At 42.7% G+C, this 21,173-nt stretch overlaps 1 protein-coding gene across 1 annotated transcript; it reads left to right on the forward strand.

The window, feature by feature from the left end:
- Window positions 1–7,644: 7,644 nt before the first annotated feature.
- Window positions 7,645–17,219, forward strand: CST8 (cystatin 8). Its single transcript, XM_036323376.1, has 3 exons — window positions 7,645–7,875; window positions 12,511–12,624; window positions 17,136–17,219. Exons 1-3 carry the CDS (start codon window positions 7,645–7,647, stop codon window positions 17,217–17,219), a joined length of 429 nt encoding a protein of 142 aa, XP_036179269.1.
- The last annotated feature ends 3,954 nt before the right edge of the window (window positions 17,220–21,173 follow it).

Below are 21,173 nucleotides of genomic sequence, written 5' to 3' on the forward strand. Positions count from 1 at the left end.
AGGCTCTGTCCTCCCTGTACATTCATCAGAGCATCTACACAAAGAGCTGAATTGTCGACAAGAACATCCTCTCATGCTCTCTGAGAAGGCTTATAATGTAGCAGCTCCAGTCACTATATTGCCACATGCTCCCTGAGCCTCTGTTTCTCCATCTTGGCTTAGTGTGATGTAAATGGCTATCAACACTACTCGCTTCCCCTGGGAGAGGCACTATGGCCACTGACACCCACTCTGATGAGCATCTCTCTGTCCCTGGGTCCTAGGGAGGAGCAGACTGGAGAGACAGATGGAAGGCATGGGAGGGTGCAGAGCATGAATGGGGAGAGACACAATGGCAATGCCTTCTGTCGAAATATTTCAGAGCGAAGGGCTGACGGGACTTCCTTCATCCCACCTGGGTTTCTGGGAACTCTGGTTTAATTGGTCCATAGTCGAAAGGCTGGCTCTTTCCTGGCCATCCCATTGCCATGAACTGGTTGTAAGGCTGACGGTGTAGGATTTCCCTGAACAGTTGGAGACAGCGTGAAGACAGTGGCCTGGGCCAGCTTGGGAGTTTTTGACCAATCTGTGTATAGAGTTTGTAACATCTGCCCACAGTTCTATAGGGGCATCTATAAAGTTGCAAGGGCATGTGTGTAGTCAGCAAAGCCAGCCTATTGCCCTCTCTTGCCTATGATAGCACTCGGGTTCCTAGTGGTTGAGACATTGTTCATGGTTGAGGACAGCCAGACCCTGCCTGAATGCTAGTTGGCATTCCTCATGGGTGGCATCACCTTCAACTCTGACTCCCGTTTTACATCAGGGGCCTGGTGTCCTATTCCTTTTCACTGTACTTCAGTAGTTTCCTACCTTGATTTGTGTGAAAACCCCATTGGTTTTATTTTACAAATTTCCTAGAGACCAGGCCACACCCCCATCTCTACGATAGAAGAATTTTTGTGACCTGACATGAGAAATATAGAAAGCCCCCAGGTGATTGGCACTTGTGGCCAAGGTCGTGTAATGGTTCTCTAAGGAACTTCCATATTTAGAAATTATGTAAATCACAGTTAGTGAATATTGTTTGTGGCCTCCATCTTTCCTCTGATTCCCACTCTCACCGAATTACAGGTCTGTGGTAGGGTTGGTACATTTTCTGCCTAACACCACGGTCCTTGAACCCACACCAGTAGTTTTTGAATGATGCGCCACTCACTAAGGTCTGTTAGAACAGGAGCAACCTATCCTGTGTCGCTGTGTCCTGGAGAGACCTCTCCGGATTCAGTGCAGCCACTATTTGTCCCACATCAGGAGGGAGTACAAATGCACTTAAAGTCACAATACGAGCACACAATATGAAAATGGGCACATTTTAGAAATTCTTGATTTCCACAAAACCCAGATTGTTTTATGGAATATATTTGCTGAGAACCCCCCTCCCTCCTGAAAATGGGGCTTAACCCAAATGGCAGCACTGGGGTCTTTGGGGAAAAAGTACAAGGCAGAGGGAAGGAGGTGGAGGAGAAGTAGGAGAACCGTGCTCCCTACACATTGGATGCAGTACATTTTGAGTGATGAGATTACCTCTGTGAATCTCCACCATCAGCCCCCTTTTCCATTTCTATATCAGGAAACTAGAAACTTGTCTCGTGGTTTTCTGAATTGAGCTCAAGGCCAACTGAATCCAGCACTCTTATCACCAATTTCCCTCTTGACTCTTTGGTTTCCAAACATAAAGATTCATTGTTATTAGCAAAGAAACAAAGGCTTAGAAACACTTGTAACTAACCACTTCTTATTTCCTTTCTGTGAGGCCCTCCAAATATTATTTTCAGAACAACATCACCTGCCCCAGAAACCGCTGTTGTTTATCTGCTCTCCTGTCCTCTCTTATGAGGTCACATTATCAGCCTAGGAATACCATCAGTGAATCAAAACCAACAAATCAATGTCTCAAATCATTGCATTTGTCAGGATGAGCCCCTCACCCCATCGCCAACTGCCCCAAACTCAAAGGCCTCATAGCATCTGCCTCAATCTATCCCCAGCACTCCATAGACCCTGTACCATCTCTTTTTCTTCCTCTTCCGCTTTCTTCACTGCCTCCCACTTTCTGTTACTCTGTAAACGATGACACCCATTATCTCTGAAATCGCTTACATTTTACATAGACCTGTCCTATGGCTTACATTGTGTGCATAGCTGTTAGATAAATCTAAAATATTAGCCAAATCACACCAAGGTTCAAATTAGTTCTATATTTTTGAAACACAAATTTCTAGAACACGTTAAAAAAAACTATCAAAGAAAGTACAAGGCATGATGGGACAGAACAAAGATAAATAATAGAAACAAACCTGAAAAGCTATCTAGCCCACGTGGTTATCAGATATGGACTTTAACCTACCTAGGGTGAATTGGTTCAAGGAATTCAAAGATGAATAATTTTGGCAAAGAAGTTGGAGTTATCAAAAAAGAATAAAAGGAAAGTCCCAGGACTGGAAAATACAATAACTGAAGTGAATAGTGAGACAGGCAGGTTAAGCTCAGATGAGAAACAGCTGAAAGGAGAATTAGACCGCAGGAGGCAGGACAAAGGAGAGGCTGCAGGATGAAAAGCACGAGAAGGTCAGTGTGAGATCTGCCTCATAGTGAAAGGAGGAGACGATGGGGCCGCAGCAATATTTGGAACTGCAAAGCCCGAGTTATACAGAGCTGACCAAAGACATCAAACCATTTTTTTAAAGCAGTATTACAAACTCCACGCAGGATAAGAGAAGAAATCCACAGCTGAGCATGAAAAAGTTAAAAATCAAATTTAAGGAGAAAAGTCTTGAAATCAGACAGAGGTGTTTTCTCTTCAAATAAGCAAACATCAGGCTTTCCGCTGCCCTCAGATAGGAACCAATGAAAGTCAAAAGACATTGTCATGCATCTTCTAAATGATTCCTTAGCCAGCAAAAATATCTCTCAAAAGTGCATATAGAACTAAGTAATTTTAAACAAATGTGGAATGTAATTATTGCCAGTAGAATTGTTCTAAAATAAATACTAAAGGGAGTTTCCTGGGCAGAAGGAAAAGATGAAAAAATAGTATAGTAGGAAGAAAGACACAACATTCAAAAGAATAAATATGTGGATGAATCTAGATGATATACAGACTATAAATATAATATTTTATTGAAGATTGTAAAATGCATATAGAATTAGTATACATGAACATCATGGCACAAAGCTGGGAGAAGAGTAAATGTAGCTAGAATGATGTAAGTGAACTTAATGCTCCAGTTAAAAGACAAATTTAGTTTATTGTTGGAAAAACAAAAGAAAACAAAGCGCCCAGCTGGTGTGGCTCAGTGGTTGAGTATCAATCTATGAGCCAGGAGATCATGGTTCGATTCCTGCTCAGGGCACATGCCTGGGTTGCGGGCTCAATCCCCAGTAGGGGATGTGCAGGAGGCAATTGATCATTGATTCTCTCTCCTTCTCCCTTCCTTTCTGAAATCAATAAAAAATGTCCAAAAAAGAAAACAAAGCAAAAAGGAAACGTCATAAATATATGAAAACAGATTTTTGAAAAATGAGTATGGACTAAAGTATACTATGCCAACGGCTGTGGTGTAACAGTACTAATAGCCTATAAAATTAACTGTAAGACAACAAGCACCACCTGAAATCAAGGGGGCTATTATGCTGATGAAAATGTTCACCTGTTTAAAAATACTTACAGCAAAAACAGAACAGAAAGAAGAAATAATCAAATATACAATCATAGTGAACGTAGAAAACACAACTTCCATAAACTGGTAAAACTGACTGGACACAAGGCATCAGTCAGGGTCTCAAATTCTGATACAGAAGATCTGAATGACACAATATCAGATTGTCCCAACATCACTGAAACATTGAACATGAGTTCATGGTCTTGCCAGGTGTACATGAAACATTTTCAGACTTGATCAATGGGGTGTCACGAAGTAATTCTCAGTGAAATTCACAGACCTGATACCATGCAGACTCTTCTAAAACCTCAGTGAAATTAGGGTAGAAATCAAGAAGAAATTATTCATTGGAGACTTCAAGCTGATCTCTTTGCCACACTGGGCAGGCAAGGACTCAGCCCTCCCCTCCTGTGCAGGAGGTACTCAACAGATACACTGCTTACAGGGGACCTCCTCATGGGGAGGGGCACTTGAAGGCACTTTTCTCCTCTATGACTCAGTTCTCAGTACTTTCCCACTCCTAGGCCTTACCCCTTGCCATCCAAGGGTGCCAGAGCCCTCTCTGGTTTTTCTGCTTCCCATTTATTCACTTATTGATTCATTCTCTTTTTCTCTTACACCTACTCCGGTGTTCCCTGTCCATTTCCTTTTTAGATAACCAATCTTATGACTTTTATGGGTATCTTTATGCTGGTATTCTTGAAGAATTGGTAGTATTGTTTTGTGTTCATAATGTTTATGTAATTGTGTCGTTATGTAACTTGAATTTACTTTTTTTTGGTTAATGCTCACTGAGCATATTTTTCCATTGATTTTTTTAGAGAGAATGAAAGGGAGAGAGGGGGAGAGAAAGAGAGACAGAGAGAGGGAGTGAGGGAGGGAGAGAGAGAGAAACATCAATGTGAGAGAGACATATTGATTGGTTGCCTCCTGCACGCACACCAATGGGGGCCAGGGATCGATTCTGTAACCTAAATATGTTCCCTTGACCAGGAATCAAACCTGTGACCCTTCAGTGAGTAGGCTGGTGCTCTAATCACTGATCCACACCAGCCAAGGCCCTTGAATTTACTTTTTCCTGTTAGCATTGTCTTTTAAAAGATCTGTTCTTGTTTCTCTATATACATCTAGTCTAGTTTCTCACTTTTGCATAGTATGATAGGAATGCCCACTTATTTTACCTACCCTTTCTTCCATTCCTAAACTGCTTCTGATTCCTTGCTGCCAAATTTGCTGCAATGAACCTTTATGTCCCTCCTGTACCTAAGAAATTCTTTCAACTGGTACTTGAGGATGGACTTGCTGCATTTCAGGGGTTGCAAGCCCTCAATTTGTCCTCCAGAATAGAGGCAGCAGTTCTCATCCCCACCAACTGTGCAGGAGGCCTCCTATACCCTCATGGCCAGTCTCATCTCGTTTATTTATTTATATTTTTATTGATTTCAGAGAGGAAAGGAGAGGGAGAGAGACATAAAAACATCAATGATGAGAGAGAAACATTGATCAGCTGTCTCCTGCACACCCAAACCCCGCGACCCAGGCATATGCCCTGACCAGGAATTGAACTGTGACATCCTGGTTCATAGGTCGACACTCAACCACTAAGCCATGCCAGCTGGGCACTTTGAACATTTTTTTGCCAGTTCCTGGCTGCAAAGTTTCTCTTAAAGAATTAGCTGATAGTTGAATGGGCTCCCCCTTGTAAATAACTAACTCCTTTTTTCTTGCTGCTTTTAAGATTTTCTCTTTGTCTTTAAACTTTTGCATTTTAATTATGATGTGTCTTGGTGTAGGTCTCTTTGGGTTCATCTTGTTTGGGGCTCTCTGTGCTTCCTGCACTCATCTGTCTATTTCGTTTACCAGGTTAGGGAAATTTTCCATCATTATCTTTTTTAGATAGGTTTTCAATTTCTTGCTGTCTCTCTTCTCTTTCTGGTACCCCCATGATGCAAGTGTTGGTACATTTGAGGTTGTCTCAGAGACTCCTTATGCTATCCTTATTTTTTTGGATTCTTTTTTCTTTTACTGTTCTAATTGGGTGGTCTTTGCTTCCTTATATTCAAAATTGCTGATTTGATTCTTGGATTCTTCTACTCTACTGTTGATTCCCTGTAAATTATTCTTCATTTCAGTTAATGTATCTTTCATTATGACTGGTCTTTTTTTATGCTGTTGAGTTTCTCACTAAGTTCACTCAACATTCTTATAACCATTGTTTTGAACTCTGTATCTGGTAGCTTGCTTACCTCCGTATCGCTTAGTTCTTTTTCTGGAGATTTTTCCTATTCTTTCATTTGGGACCTACTTCTTTGTCTCCTTATTATTTTTTTTAAATATATTTTATTGATTTTTCACAGAGAGGAAGGGAGAGGTATAGAGAGTTAGAAACATTGATGAGAGATAAACATCGATCAGCTGCCTCCTGCACACCTCCTACTGGGGATGTGTCCGCAACCAAGGTACATGCCCTTGGCCGGAATCAAACCTGGGACCTTCCAGTCCGCAGGCTGATGCTCTATCCACTGAGCCAAACTGGTTAGGGCTGTCTCCTTATTTTGACTGCTTCCCTGTGTTTGTTTCTATGCATTAGGTAGAGCTACTATGTATCCCAGGCTTAGTAGAGTAGCCTAATGTTGTAGGTGTCCTGTAGGATCCAGTGTCATAGCCTCTCTGATCATCCAAACTGGGCACTTTAAATTCACCCCAGGTGTGGGCTGTGTACACCCTCCTCTTGTAGTTGAGCCTTGATAGTTCTTGGCTCATCAATGGGAGAGATTTACTCCCAGGTTTATCAGCTATAAGGACTGCCTATGACCACTGATCTCCCCACACTGTCCAGGACCAGCTGTGCAGGAGCCCACACCAAAGAGCAGGACTTACTTCATCAGAGTTCTGTTGCCTGCTGAGCCTGCCTCTGGAGTGTATTGCTTGTGGAGGTGGTTGGGTGGTGGTGCTGAATGTGGTCTAAAGCTTTCCACTGCATGTACTGCTCTGGGGCCTCCTGAGAGGTGCAGGCCAAGGTCAGGTGAAGGCACCCTGGGACCAATGCTCACCTATCTACCTTTCTAGTAATGTGCTGGACACCAATTTGGGATTTTCACAGAGAAGCAGAATTTCTAAGAGCCCAGGGGGTGCATGATCCCCACAGGGTGGGCTGTGTTACCTGCTCTCTGGCAGAACAGTGGAGAGAGTTACTGTTGGGCGTCCAGAGGCCAGGCATTTAGGAAGCTAGGGTCATGGCACATGTGAGCAGGAAACCTTTGAGGGACCCTCATTCCAAGGGCAGAAGCAGGAAGGGTTTGCCTGGACTGAAGGTCAGTGGCAGCAGACTGGAGATGCCCTCCCTGAGGCAGGGTCACAAGTGCTAGATTACATCACAAAGTGGGACCTCTCTGCAGGGGCATGGACTCAACAGATGAAGAGAAACCAGAGATTAGGAGGCCACAGGCCAGGGTACAGCTGCAAGCTGAGAGTGCTGGAGACCCAGGAGAACCACGAGCTGGCACCTGGGGCAGAATCTGACTCCACAAGGAGGAAGGAGCAGCTGGCAGTGGGGTAGGTTGGAAGGCCCACTGAGTGCTGGAGCCAGGAACCCAGTCACATCTTATAGGCCTGAGACACACAAGCAAGAGTGTGTGGTGAGGCTTACAGGGTAGATGTTGGTACCTCTGGGCCAAGTGCTGTCCCTGGGACCGCAGACCACACCCAGGATAAGGAGGGCAAATGCCTGGAGCAGAGACTCCTCATAGCTTCTCTAGGGTGGGTTTCCTTTGAGGACAGGGGTAGCCCTACAGGTGACCCTGTCTTGAATCTAGCTGGGCTGATGTTGTTGTGGTAAGATCTTTGAACCTATAGCAGTAGTAGCAGCGGTCACCCCATCTCATCTGCAGCTCCATCCCTGAGAGGACAAAGACGCTTACCTGTGCCCCTGGATGGAGAGACCATGACAAGACTCTGGGGGTCCTGCCTGTTCCTGCTTACCCTTGTGGTGGCTCTGGTGGCCAGCACAGACCCAGACAAGAATAAGGTCAAGGTGGTAAGGGAATTAAAAGTTATCGATGCCTCTAATTACAACGTGAAGCAGTGTCTGTGGTTTGCCATGCAAGAGTACAACAAAGAGAGTGAGGATAAGTACATCTTCCACGTGGTCAAGATAGTGCAAGTCCAGCTGCAGGTAAAGGTGTTCTCTCTCAATATGCATATTTGCTTCTGGTGTAAAGACTGAAGCCAGTGTGAAAAATTTTGTATTTGAGAAAAACATTGATATATGAGAATCCTAAATATGTAAGTGCTCAAGCACATATACATTTGCACATTACTATAAAATCAGTGCATTTCCTATATGTGTTTGGACTGTCGTTTTAAGTACTTTACATATATTAACTCATTTAAATCCAACACTAAAAATCAAATGTTCATTATTTGTATTTGCTAAGGTTATTGGGAGACAAATTGAGTACCATGAGTATTTTGCAACAATGCTGCCACGGGCCACATTTCAATCTACCCACATAATGTGGAATGTGGAGTTGAAAAGAAACACATGGCACACTATCTATTATGTAGGCTAATAAGGTGCCTCCTCCTCCATTATTTAATACTTTTAATCCAACATTTTCATGGAAGTGGAGACTATGATTTTCTGTTTATAGAAATGTATCCATCCTCACAGAACCATGAATTGTCCAAACCGAGGAAGTGTTACTGACTTGGATTCTAGTGTGTGGGGTGTTCCCTGGAGTTTCCAGCACGTGGCCTTGGCTGCCATGTCTGTTAAAAGGCTCTGTGTTGGAATTCAGCCTCAATGGTTGGATGGTGGGATGGCGGTGTGGCTTATAATTGCACCATGCAACTTATGAGAAGGAATTGAAAATGGAAGGTCATTGTTAGCAGAGCTTATTTCAGGCTTTACACTCCCCAGACTGTCTCTTAGCAGGAGCTGGGCCACTTTACATGTTGATCCTTATAACTGCATCTCTTGGGAATATGAGAGCCAGGAGCACCATATTTGCAAACGTTATGCTGCTGGTGTAGCATGCTTTACTGATTGGACACATGCCACAATCCATCAGAAGGCACACTCTTGTGACATCTATATATATATAAAAGGCTAATATGCTAAGTGTCCAACCATCCAACCGGTCACTATGATGCACATTGCAGGAGCTGCTGTGATGCGCACTGGCCATTTACAGAGAAACAGCACCACGGACCTGGCACTGACAAAGCAACACTCAGCTTCTCCCAAGTGGGACACAGGCCCCCACCACCACCCTGGAGTGACACCCCACCAAATCCCAGCAGATGCTGCTGAGACCCCATGGTGCAAAATGTGGCCTACAGCCCAGCCCAGCCTAGAAACGATGGCTATGGGCACCGGGTAATGAGGTCATATAGCAACGCCCAGCGTCCTCTCCCTAGCGACTACACTCCTTGGAGTTCTTCAGCCCAGAAACAAGACTTGCTTTATAGCCAGGTGGAAACATTTTACACTTTAACCAAATGTCTGTGAAGTGTTTTCATGTGTCTCATCTCATTTGATCCTCACAGAAGTTCTGGAGTAGGTAGATAGGAGACTCGATGGAATCCTATTTTCTATTCGTTAGCTGGAAAATAGAGATTTAGAAAGCTTAGAAACTTGACCCAACTGAAAAGAAGTAAAAAATGGTGGACCTTGAAAATGGCGTCAGGTTTTCTCACTGCACAGAATATAGTCAAACACTGCTGCAGTTAAATATTTTAGCCTTTGTTTTCCCTACAATAATAATCTGCTTTGTGTTGATATTTACTGCTGTGTTGCTGACAATTAAAGAGAAGTTGGGGTGCTCCACTGGGCTGGAAAAAGTTTAGCTAAATCAGAAAACAGGTCTAATTAAGCAAGTTTATCTATATATATAAAGGTCTCGCTGGCGCCAATCACACACATGTGCTTTGATCTGTCATTGTTAATTGTGAATTTGGTTGACACTTCTATTATATTTTTTCTAATTAATTTCCTTTCAATGTGCACAAATCCATGCACCAGGACACTAGTTTTGAGATAAAGGAATAGCTCCTAGGTCTTGTAACTTTTCTAGTCTCCCTCACAGTTTTTTCCTTTGGTACCCCAGAAACATACACATTTAGCAAGTTTCTCCAATGCCACTTCTATGCTAGCCATTGTAGGTGGGGCTATGAGATGGACAGAAATGATCACAGCCCTTGGGGAGCCATCAGTCCAATTAGAAAGAAAAAATGCTCAACCATGAATGAGGAGCCACGATGTTTGTTCCAGAGACATGGAACATAGACAAGGTCTGGTTACCAGGGGAAGACTTCTTCAGACAGCATTTCTCACCCGAGGAGCTTGTAAATGTCCTATTGCATCCTCATCAATTAAATGAGAGTCTTTAGGGGGGACCTCGGCCTCCGTAGGTGTTAAAACCCTCCAGGAGGTGATCCCTATATGCAGACAAGGCTGAGTGCCACTTCTCTAGGTCAGCCCAAGGTCAGACTAGGAGTGAAATAAGGTGAAGAAGGTGGGTAGGAAGTGTTTCAGTTTGGGTTTCCCAGAAGCAGACTCTTGTGCTAGAATTCAAGTGCAGATATTTGGAAAGCCATCCCAGGAAGCACCAGGAGGCCAGAAGGGGGAGTGTGAGGGGTCAGGGGCACCCATGTGGGGTAAATTACTGAGCAGGTTACCACTTGGGCAGCTGGGCTCAGTCTATCTGGGGAATTAGGGAGAGGGCATAGAGCCTGATTAGAAATGGGCCCAACCTGTCGGTGAGGGGTTGGGCTACTTATCCACCAACTCTTACCCGGCATTGTCCAAGAGCTATTCTGGGAGTCCTTGCTCCTGTCGGCAGCAGGAAGCCCCAGCATGGAGCCCCAGGACCTAGCAGTGTGCTTAGGAACAGCATGGGACATGGGGCACCACTCATAGCATCTGCTACAGAAGGAAGGCAGGGAGGTTTATGGTGCATGGGGGTGGGGAAGAGCGTTTAGGCATAGCAGGTTGCCAGTGGGAAGAAACAGGGCCCGTTTGGCAACCCAGGAGCCAGTGTGACTGGCCAGGAAATAAACAGGGACCACCAGGCCTGTCCTTTCAGGCTATGGGCAAGACTTAGACTTTATTTTAGGAGCACTGGAAAGCCAGACAGACATGTGGTCTGGAGTTCTTAGGATCCATGTTATTAGATTTGGGTTTTAAAACTGTCATTCTAGGTAACCTATATTTAGAAAGAGGTTATGCAGATTCAATCAAGGTGTCCATGAAACCGGATGTCCATGAAACTTCAGGTTCACGTGCCCCAGGAATCACACACAGCAATCCTCTGCCTTCCTCTGGCTGGACAAGAAAAGTGGGCAGAAACAAGAGAGGGGTGAGCATGGTGTTTAGGGATGCTAGTCCACATGCTAGGAGAATCTTGTTTGAGCCCTGGGTTGGCTGGTAGTTAGATGGATAGCTAATTAGCTCCTCTGTGCCTCAGTTTCCTTACCTGAAAAAATGGGAGTGATAGTCTTACCCCAGAGGCTTGGTATGTGGGTTAACTGAGTTATTTTTTAAAAAATATTTTTATTGATCTCAGAGAGGAAAGGAAAGGGATAGAGAGATAGAACATCAATGATGAGAGAGAATCATTGATCAGCTGCCTCCTACACACCCTCTACTAGGGATCGACCCCGCAACCTGGGCATGTGCCCTGACCAAACCATGATTTCCTGGTTTATAGGTTGAGGCTCAACCACTGAGCGCACCGGCTGAGCTGACAGTTATTGTGTGCAAAGCCCGGGTGTAGTGCATGACAGAGAGCGAGGGTCAGCAGGCATTATGACTGACAGGAAGTCCTGCTCCTGATCAGGTTCACGGCCACAGTATTTTTGAGATTCTCTAAATACAAACTTAATTTCCAAACTCAAGGTGTACCTCTGCTGGTCACTTCTTGATGTCTAACCAGCTTCTCCCCAATAGGCCAGAGTCTCCCTTGTTAATTCTTTGGAACACAGCCACAATTTAATACAACTTTATCAAGGTTCAGAGATGGCAATGAGGAAACATACTAGAAAAAGTGGAGTCCAGGGAAGCGGGAACCAAGGCACCGATACCCCTTTTTGTGGCTTGCTGTGATGTTTTCTAACCTGATGAAAGCAGATTTAAATGACCACCTTCACCTTCACTGCACTCAGTCATTAAAGAATTCAGTAAATACTGATGCCTTACTACAAATCTACTGCTACACTCCTTGCTAAACACTCAACAGAGAACAGAAAGACAAACTCCCTTGGCATAGCCCCTTGTCTGTTTGCTGAGGTGGTGGGAGGGACCTCGAGTAGAAAAGCCTTAAGGGGCAGGAGATTTAATCAGATGACAGAGCCTGAGGGGTGTGTGTGTGGGATAAGAATCAGGGGGGATGTCCAATGTGGCTGAATTATCTGCCCCTCCATCTGGCCCACATGAATATGTAACATCCTGGGCCCAGAGGAGCTGCTGGTTCTGGTGACTTCATTTTTCTCCCCCAACCCGTCACTGAGTGTGCAGCATGCCTTAGACTTTGGGACAGAAAATGGAATTAGAAGACTTTGCCTTCTAGGAGGCCCCACACTAGAAAGAAGCCTCTTCCCTGCGTATCCAGCTCCATGTAGGGCTACGTAAGTGGTATCAATGTGCAAAGGAATCCAGGCAGTGGGCATCACTGGAGAAAGACTGGCTAACAGATAGGGAGGCAGGATGAACGTGAGAGTAGTTTTTTAGTGTTCGCTAAAACTTCTTAAAGGCAAAATACAACTTTTTGAATAAAATCTCACAATTGTTATAATTGCTGATTGACAGGTCACAGACCGTTTGGAATACTTTATTGATGTTGAAATTGCCCGTAGCAATTGCAGAAAGCTTTCAAACAGTAATGAAAACTGTGTCACTCAGGAAAACTCCAAACTGGCAAAGGTAAGTGACAAACCAAGTGTCTGTGATGGTCTTGGCAACTCTAAGCCCCAGTCAGAACTTGGGGTGTCCAGACTCTCTCTTTGAGGTCTGGATGACTCCCAATATTTAGCCCCAGAAGTGGTCAACTCTGTGGCTTTTAGAGTGGAGAGTGTAGGTCTGCAGAATGTGGGGGACTTCTCTGAGACTTTCCCTACCCCTCAACACAAGGACAGCATGCTGTCAATGTCACTCTTATTGAAAGGGCTCCATCAACTCTGGCCTCTTGGTGCAGGAAAACTTGCCCATGCATATTTACTGAAAGTCTGCTCTCTTGGGCCCTGATGAGCAGTCAGCTGTGGCTGCCCCCACAGTTGCTCATCCTTGTGAAGACACAAGAGGAAATTTGTTCATTCACTCATCTACTCATCGAAGCTTACTTGTACCAGTGCTGTTCTGTGCTGGTGATTAAGCAGTGACTAGGCCACACAGTGTCCCCATCCCAGACTTACAGTTGATTCTTGCTAGGCTCAGCCATAGTTTCAATGAAGGTCCAATGACTCCCCCCAAAGAGCTGGGTTGGCCCAGGGCCTTTCACTTGAAGCCTATATTTTTAATTTCAGAGGTGGGGAGAGCCCTGGATTATCCAAGTGCTTAGTCTGAGATTAGTGGAGGCCCCTAAGTTTTGCCTAGGAGGGGTGTCTTTGTCTCTTTCTTTTCTTTTCTTTTCTTTTCTTTTTTTTTTTAAAAAATTGTGACCATTTTGAAATTTAGCAGCTATGCCAGGCTTATTGGCTGGAAACTTAAAACTTTTAAGTTCAAATCATCTAAAAGTATTGAGATTTACAATACTGAAATGTTGATCTGAGTATGCCTAGTATGAGGTCTAGAAGATAGAAGTTAATCTATTAATTGAAAATGCCTTATATTTTATTTGAAATGTATCCTTAAATGCAAAAGTATTGATTTGAAAAATGCTAAGTATTTAATTTTCTACCTAAGATTTAAAGCTCTGAAAGTTTAAGGTGCAAATTGAATCGGGAGAAATTAATTAAATATCTAATGTATAACTTGTTTTTGAAAAAATAAAATGTTTTCTCTTAAATGACTAGGAATTCAAAATATATTACTTCTTGGTCCGATTTTTAAAAAAAGAGGATTAATTTTTAAGATCTCAACTGAAATTTTTAATACAAAAACCAGTTTAAATTTGATTAATATTTTTTAAGATAATTATAAAGGGTATAAACAGCTAATGAGATTTCTGTTTGTCTACAGTATAGTGTTGGCCATCTATCTTTTAGGGATTTTGGTTTGCTCTTCCCTTGTTTATTGTGAGAATAAGGAAATCATCTTTTCTGTCAGAGAACAGTGTAGACAGCCACAATGTTGAGCTGTGTGATTTGGCAGCCGCCATGTTGGCCTCATGGCTTCTGTCTCTTTCTTTATACCAATGGTTCTCCACATGAGTGGGCATCAGAATTACCGGAAGGCCTTGATAAACCCACATCCCACCTGCAGAATTTCTGACTCATTGGTCTGGAATGGGATCCAAAAATTTGGATTCTTGACAAGTTCCCAGGTGATGCTGCTTCTGGCATTGAGTACAGGAGCTTGCAAAGGCCTGATCACCAAGGACACTCCCTCATGCCTGGGACTGCCTCTGTGTGCCCCACCTGAGCAAGTTTGATCGTTTCCAGTTAGCAGGAGATAGCCATCAGGGAACACATTTAAGCTGCGAGCGTGTCTCAATGCCATCTGATCTTTTGTGCTAGTATTTTTAAAAATCTTTTAGTAGAATTATGGTAGGTTTAAATATATTCTTTTATACTGGACTTATTGGAGTTATAGTGAACGTTGTTGCTTTTTACCTGTTTGTAGAACATATTAAAAAGAATTAAGGAGAATTTTCCTCAAGGAGCTCACTTATTGTATCTAAAGTTTCCATGGACAACCTCAGGTTTTTTTCTTTATTGATTAAGGTATTACATATGTGTCCTTATCCCCACATTGCCAATCTCAGTTTTAAGATATATGTTTTTAAGCACGCATTTATCAACACTGAAAACTTTCTTTCCAAGCCTTTGGGATAATGTTGAAGAATAAGAATGCCAAACAATTGTTCTTATTCCTGCTTTAATGGAAATGCTTTCAGTACCAGCATTTATATTCTCTTATTAAATATTACATAAGTGCTACTTTCTGAAGTCTCTCCAATTCTCTCTTCATGACATGTTATTTTTAAAATTAAGAATATTTTCTTCTATTGATTATTCTTTCAGCATCTACCTAGTGAATTCTTTCTCTTCTTTGAACAATTAGTGTAGTAAACTGAAATAATAGATCCCCTCATATTGAGTCCTTATTCTTACATGTCTGGACTATGGTACACTTTTCTTTTTTTGTGTAGCTTTATAACTTTATTTTTAGTTCTCATCCTCCTTGACTGACGATAGCTTTTTGAAAATGGTGACAGGCCCATAGATCACCAATAAATATAAATTTCCTGGATAACCACACACAGATACAGTAGGGGGCATTTCTTATTCCTTTGACTCGGACAGTTTTGCTGAGCCTGGAGTTGAGGGGCACATCTGGCATTTCTGTCTCTTTCACTGCAAATGTTCAGCTCTCTCTGAGAGTTGGGATGGGGGAGGGTGTGCACCTCTTGAAGGTCACTCCACAGATGTGCTTGTGAACATGATGGCGTATTCTAAGTCAGCACCACGTTGACAGCAGACAGCTTCTCCTTCCCACCTCCTTTCTCTGTTGCAGCCCTTCTGCCAGCCCCAGGTTGGAAAGAGTGCAACGAGTGTGTCTGCACTCATCTGTTAGAATGCAGTTGGGTTCAATATGCCACTTCTTTATCTAGGACGTTTGCTTTTATATAGCATATTCAGTACTCTCAAACTAGTATTAATAACCTTTGGAGAATGAGGTGAAAACACAGACACACATGCACACACAAATGCACACACGGGCCAGTTCCATTGCTTCATCCTAAACCTATCGAATCAAAATTTCCAGGTATAGACACCCACATATACTTGATATCGCTGGGAAAGGCTCAGAGGCACTGCTGTAGAACTGCCTAAAATTCGGCAGCCTCGAGCTAGCAGTAACTGTTTAACTTGCTAGTATTTTCAAAATCCCGTTTATTGATTTTAGAGAGATAAGAAGGGGGGGGATGAGAGACCATACACCTTGATGTGAGAGAGAAACATGGATCTGCTGGCCCCCGTGCACCCTTGGAATTGAACCTGAACCTTTCCGTATACAGGATGACGCTCCAACCAACTGAGCCACGTGGCCAGAGCACTGGTATTTTAAAAGGATTTTGTTCTATTTACTAGGACAAACACTTCAGCAGTAGAATGTCTTAATGCCATTTTTGAAGTTCCTTGGTGGTACTGCTGCTGCAGGCCCTGCGACCAGCCGTCCGGCTTATGATTTGGTCTCGGGGTTTCTCTTGTCTGGTGTAATAAGAACGGAGGCTTTTTAACCTGTTTCTGTGTTCTGAGTCCATTTAAAAACAAAGGGAGCTTTTGGTTGCCAAGCTGATATAATTCCCCTGCAAAGCCATCTTGATCTGGTATTGTCTGTGGGCCTGAGGGGCAAGAAGCTCCATTGTCCTCCTCTGTAGGTGTCTGATACTCAGCAGAGATCAACTCCTGACTCCATTCTCTCTGACTCCGTTTGCCTCAGAGCTCCTGGAAGTACCTCCTTGTTGTAGTCAGCTATTCAAATGCCCTTTGCTGCTTTCCAGGACTTCTATCTCACTCTATCTATCTATCTATCATCTATCTATCTATCTATCTATCTATCTATCTATCTATCTATATCTATCTATCTATCTATCTATCTATCTATCTATCTATCTCTATCATCTATCTATCATCTATCTACCTACCTATCATCTATCTATCAATCATCTACTTATCTATCATCTATATAATTATTTATCTATCTACCTATCATCTAATTATCTATCTATATCTATCCATGTATGCATTCATCTATCTACCCATTCATGCATCCCTCCACCCATTTATCCATCCATCCACCTATTCGGCCCTTTATTTACCCATTCATCCATCTATCCTGCACAGGTAGAATATTTTATTTCAAAGGTATTTATTAATTAATAATTATTTAATTATTAATACAACATACATTGACTCATATCTGGCATAGCATTGCTTTATTTACGTTGTAGAATATATTTATAGAGATTTAAAAATAAAATGAAGTTGACATCTGATCTCCCACCAAAATATAGGATTGTTTGTATTTGCTGTCTAATGGTTGGTATGGGAACAGAGAATCCTCTGGGGCCGTCAGCATTTGCTAATCACTATGAAGGTTTGCAGCATCCAGCTAGCAGGCTCCTGGGAGCACTTCAGCTAGCAGGTTCCTGGGAGCACTTCAGCTAGCAGGCTCCTGGGCGCACTTCTTGATGGACGACAACCATCTTCAGCATATTCTAAGCTGGTACCTTGCGGCGCACTACTGATTGTGGTGGTGGTCTCTTTCAGAAACTGACGTGCAGCTTTATAGTTGGAGCACTCCCCTGGAACGCCGAGTTCACTGTGATGAAGATGCAGTGTGAAGACCTCTAGGGGCTTCAGGAGCGCGCCCCACTGTCTCCGCCTTGCTCTGTGAACAGAACTGGGAGAAACATGCTTTCCTCATGCACGCCTCTCTGCTTGCCATTTGTTTTCCAGTTTCATAGTATGTGGTAACGAAAGATGGGCCTGTCCAAGTCCTCCTTCCTGGTCTCCGTGGGGCCCCTTGCCTTTAGCCAGCCTGATGGTCCACCACCAGGAATATGCTTATCACTGGGTACAAAGGATGGAGTGAGGTCTGATTCTGCCCCCCTCTGCAAGTCTGAGGAGGAATCAGTTTTGATTGGGTAACAGCTCCTTACAGAGGTAGGAACCCAGTGGGTGCTAACTCAACATGCTCCTTTTGGAAGCCTCTTTTGCCTGGGACTCCTTTCCTCTCCCCTCCCCCCAGGGTCCTGAGTGAATGGAGTTTTAAACTGTTAGTTTAAGGTCACTTTTATTTCTGAGCTGACACAGAGTTTGATTCTTGTGACTTCAAATGGGAGCAGGGACAATGCTCTTGCCCAAAGAGCAGAAGGTTTTGGATGGGATGATATGGAGGGTTTGAGTCTGGCAGTTCTCTCGCTTTTATCTAGAACAAAGGCACATCTGCAGCATGCACCCTCCCATCATGTGAACAGGAATGTGAATCTGTGGGTCGCCCTCAGATTACAGGAGGGCAATGACCTTGTCCCCTACCCCAACAGCCTCCCACCTTGGACACTACAGGCAGGCCTCTGAAGCTTTCTAACACAGAAGGTGTACCCCAATAAGTGCACATGTGTAGGTGATCAGCTTGCTCTGCTTTCAGAAACCTGTTTGCCTCTCCCTGCCAAGAACTTGGGGTCTACGCTCAGCCCCTCACTGCACAAGGAAGCTCATTGGAAGCCCTTTCTGCAAGTATTCACTCAACCTCATCCTGCCATGGGAAAAGAACAGGACAATGAGGCTGTGCCCATTGCCAACATGAGGAAGTTGATCTGTAGTGAAACTAGCTTCAACTTGCTGAGTGTTACAGCAAATTTTACCCCCAAGGGAAGGCCCTGAGCCAGGCTACAGATCGGAGAATTGGTTAAAAGTCCTGGGGCTCAACCCGCCACTCTTCCTCCTCATAAAGAAAAACACAAATTATTAATATTAAGAGTGAAACAGAGAATATTACTACAGACACAATCATGAAAAGGATAATATGGAAATATAGTTGACTCTTGAACAACATGGGGATTATAGGCACGACCATTTGCACAGTTAGAAGTACGCTTATAACTTTTCACTCCCTCAAAACTACTAATTAACCTACTGTTGACTGGAAGTCTTACCAATAACATAAAGCTGAATAATATATTATGTACGTGCCCCTCTGTCTTGTTTATACCCCAGCAGCAGCCACCTTCACACAATTGCAGTATTCCAATAGCCCTTAACTGAGCACCCAACCTCCACCACTCTTGATCTTCTTCAGTCCATCATCTACCATCATACAAAGAACCACATTCTAAAAATTAGAAATCAGCCCAGCCAGTGTTGCTCAGTGGTTGAGCATCAACCTATGAACCAGGAAGTTCAATTCCCAGTCAGGCATATGTCCGGGTTTCGGGCTTGATCTTCACTATGGAGCATGTAGGAGGCAGCCGATTGATGTTTCTCATCTATGTTTCTATTTCTCTCTTACTCTCCCTGCCTCTCTGAAATCAATAAAAATATATTTTAAAAATAAAATAAAAATTAGAAATCTGACAATGCCAGTCCTCTAGATCTTCATGTTTAAGCAGCTGCTTTTTAGTTTTCAACTTTTTGGGTCACCAATGGGCAAAGTATGGTTGTGAGAGGAGAGACAGATGAGGACATGAATAAAAGATGGTGGGACATGAATGTAAAGGAGGTGATGGAAAAGGCAGGCCTGCATAGTATTCCATTGTGTGACTGCACCACAGCTTTTTAGCCACTCATCTACAGATGGGTTCTTGGGCTGTTTCCAGATTTTAGCTGTTGTAAATAATGCTGTTAAGGACACAGGGGTGCATATATTCTTTCTGAGTAGTGTTTCAGGTTTCTTAGGATATATTCCTAGAAGTGGGATCACTGGGTCAAATGGCAGTTCCATTTTGATTTTTTTTAAGTAAATTCCATATTGTTTTCTATAGGGGCTACAGTCAATCTGCATTCCTGCCAGCAGTGTACTAGCCTTCCATTTTCTCCACATCCTTGCCAGCACTTGTTGTTCATTGATTGTAGGCATTCTGGCAGGTGTGTGGCGATATCTCACTGTAGTTTTAATTTGTATCTCCCTGATGATTAGTGATGTTGAGCATTTTTTTAAAAAAGAAAAAGTTCTGCCCTAGCTGGTTTGGCTCAGTGGATTGAGTGTTAGCCTGCGGACTGAAGGGTCCTGGGTTTGATTCTGGTCAAGGGCACATACCTGGGTTGCAGGCTCGATCCCCAGTAGGGGATATGTAGGAGGCAGCTGATCAATGATTCTCTCTCATCATTGATGTTTCTGTTGCTCTCTCCCTCTCCCTCTCCCTTCTCTAAAATCAATAAAAATATTTTTTAAAAAAGAATTTCTTACCCTTTTCAACAACATGAACCTGGAGAATATTATGCTGGGTGAATAAACTAGTCAGAGAAAGACAAATACCACATGATCTCCCCTATAAGTGGAATCTAATTGACATAATAAACTGACAAACAAAATAGGTCCAGAGACATGGAGGCATGGAACAGATTGATAGATCTCAGATGGAAGTGGGGCTGGGAAGAGATTAATCAAAAAACTCATATACATACATGCATAACCAATGGACACACACAATAATGTGGTGAAGGCCTGGGGTGGAGCAGGGGCTGGGAAGAGGGTGGTGAAGGGGGGGATTGGGGAACATCTGTAATACTGTCAACAATAAAATAAATTTTAAAAAATTAATAAAAGGCTGGGCTGCCAACATTCTACAGAGAGAAGTTCACAATGAATTCTTGGGAACTGATGAATCAGAAATAGAGGTTTATTTATATTTGTTAAACTTATAAAAAAAACTAGTAGAATGTCTATCTAGCTATCCATCCGTCCATTTCTCTAAAAATGAAGAAAAAGAAGAAGAAGAAGAAGGAGGAGAAGGAGGAGGAGGAGGGGGAGGAGGAGGAGAAAGGTAAAGAGCTAGCATGTGAACTAAATCTTCATCTTTTATAGCAAGGACCCACAATGTCTTTCATGGGTCCTAGGGCTTGTAACAAAGTGGTAAAGGGTAGGGGTGGGCACTTGCTTTTTATCATCTTAAGGTCTTCTCTACATTTGATTTTTACTTTAGAACTTGAAATTTTTATCAAAGTAATTATATTTATTAATAGATAGAGCGTTACAGAAATAATTAACTTAGTGATATTCCTGAGTAGTCTCATTCCTCAGGCACAAGCCTATGAATGGTTCAAAATCTCCAGATTTTCTTTTATTTGAGCTTAATAACCCATTATCTTTATTCTTAACAAGTCAAAACCTTTCTCTGCTTAATATTTTACAACTTGCTTATCACATTTATATAGAGGACACAGCTTTCCTTGTCAGTACATGCACATATTTTTGTTGCTTTTAAAAATCTCATTTCATGGACATTACATATCTTATTTAATAGTCTACTTTGATACATATTTGGGCTAACTTCTTTTACTGTTAAATTTTTTTGTGACAGTAAATAATTTTTCAGTCAATTTTGTACACATGGGCAAATATTTCTGTGGGATGCAATCCTAGAGGCAGAACATCGTGTAAAGGAATGTGTAACTTTTAACTGTTCAACAGAGACTGCTAAGTCATTGTGAACAAAGACTATTGGATTCCCACTCTGCCAATGTTGATAAAAGAACCTTATTTAGAAGGCATTGTTATTGTATTTCATTTTTTTCCCAATATGTAGGAGAATAGTGACATTTTATTGTTGGGTTAATTTGAATTTTTATTGTTGAGGAGGTTACTAG

The sequence above is a fragment of the Myotis myotis genome, unplaced genomic scaffold, assembly GCF_014108235.1.
Source record: "Myotis myotis isolate mMyoMyo1 unplaced genomic scaffold, mMyoMyo1.p scaffold_m19_p_9, whole genome shotgun sequence".
NCBI classification, from domain to species: domain Eukaryota; kingdom Metazoa; phylum Chordata; class Mammalia; order Chiroptera; family Vespertilionidae; genus Myotis; species Myotis myotis.

What these genes read in the sequence shown, in the direction of transcription:
- CST8 (XM_036323376.1), top strand. Translation starts at nt 7,645, where the DNA reads ATGACAAGACTCTGGGGGTCCTGCCTGTTCCTGCTTACCCTTGTGGTG. An exon ending in TAGTGCAAGTCCAGCTGCAG is followed by an intron (nt 7,876 to 12,510) that starts GTAAAGGTGTTC and finishes GCTGATTGACAG; the next exon opens with GTCACAGACCGTTTGGAATA. An exon ending in AAAACTCCAAACTGGCAAAG is followed by an intron (nt 12,625 to 17,135) that starts GTAAGTGACAAA and finishes GGTCTCTTTCAG; the next exon opens with AAACTGACGTGCAGCTTTAT.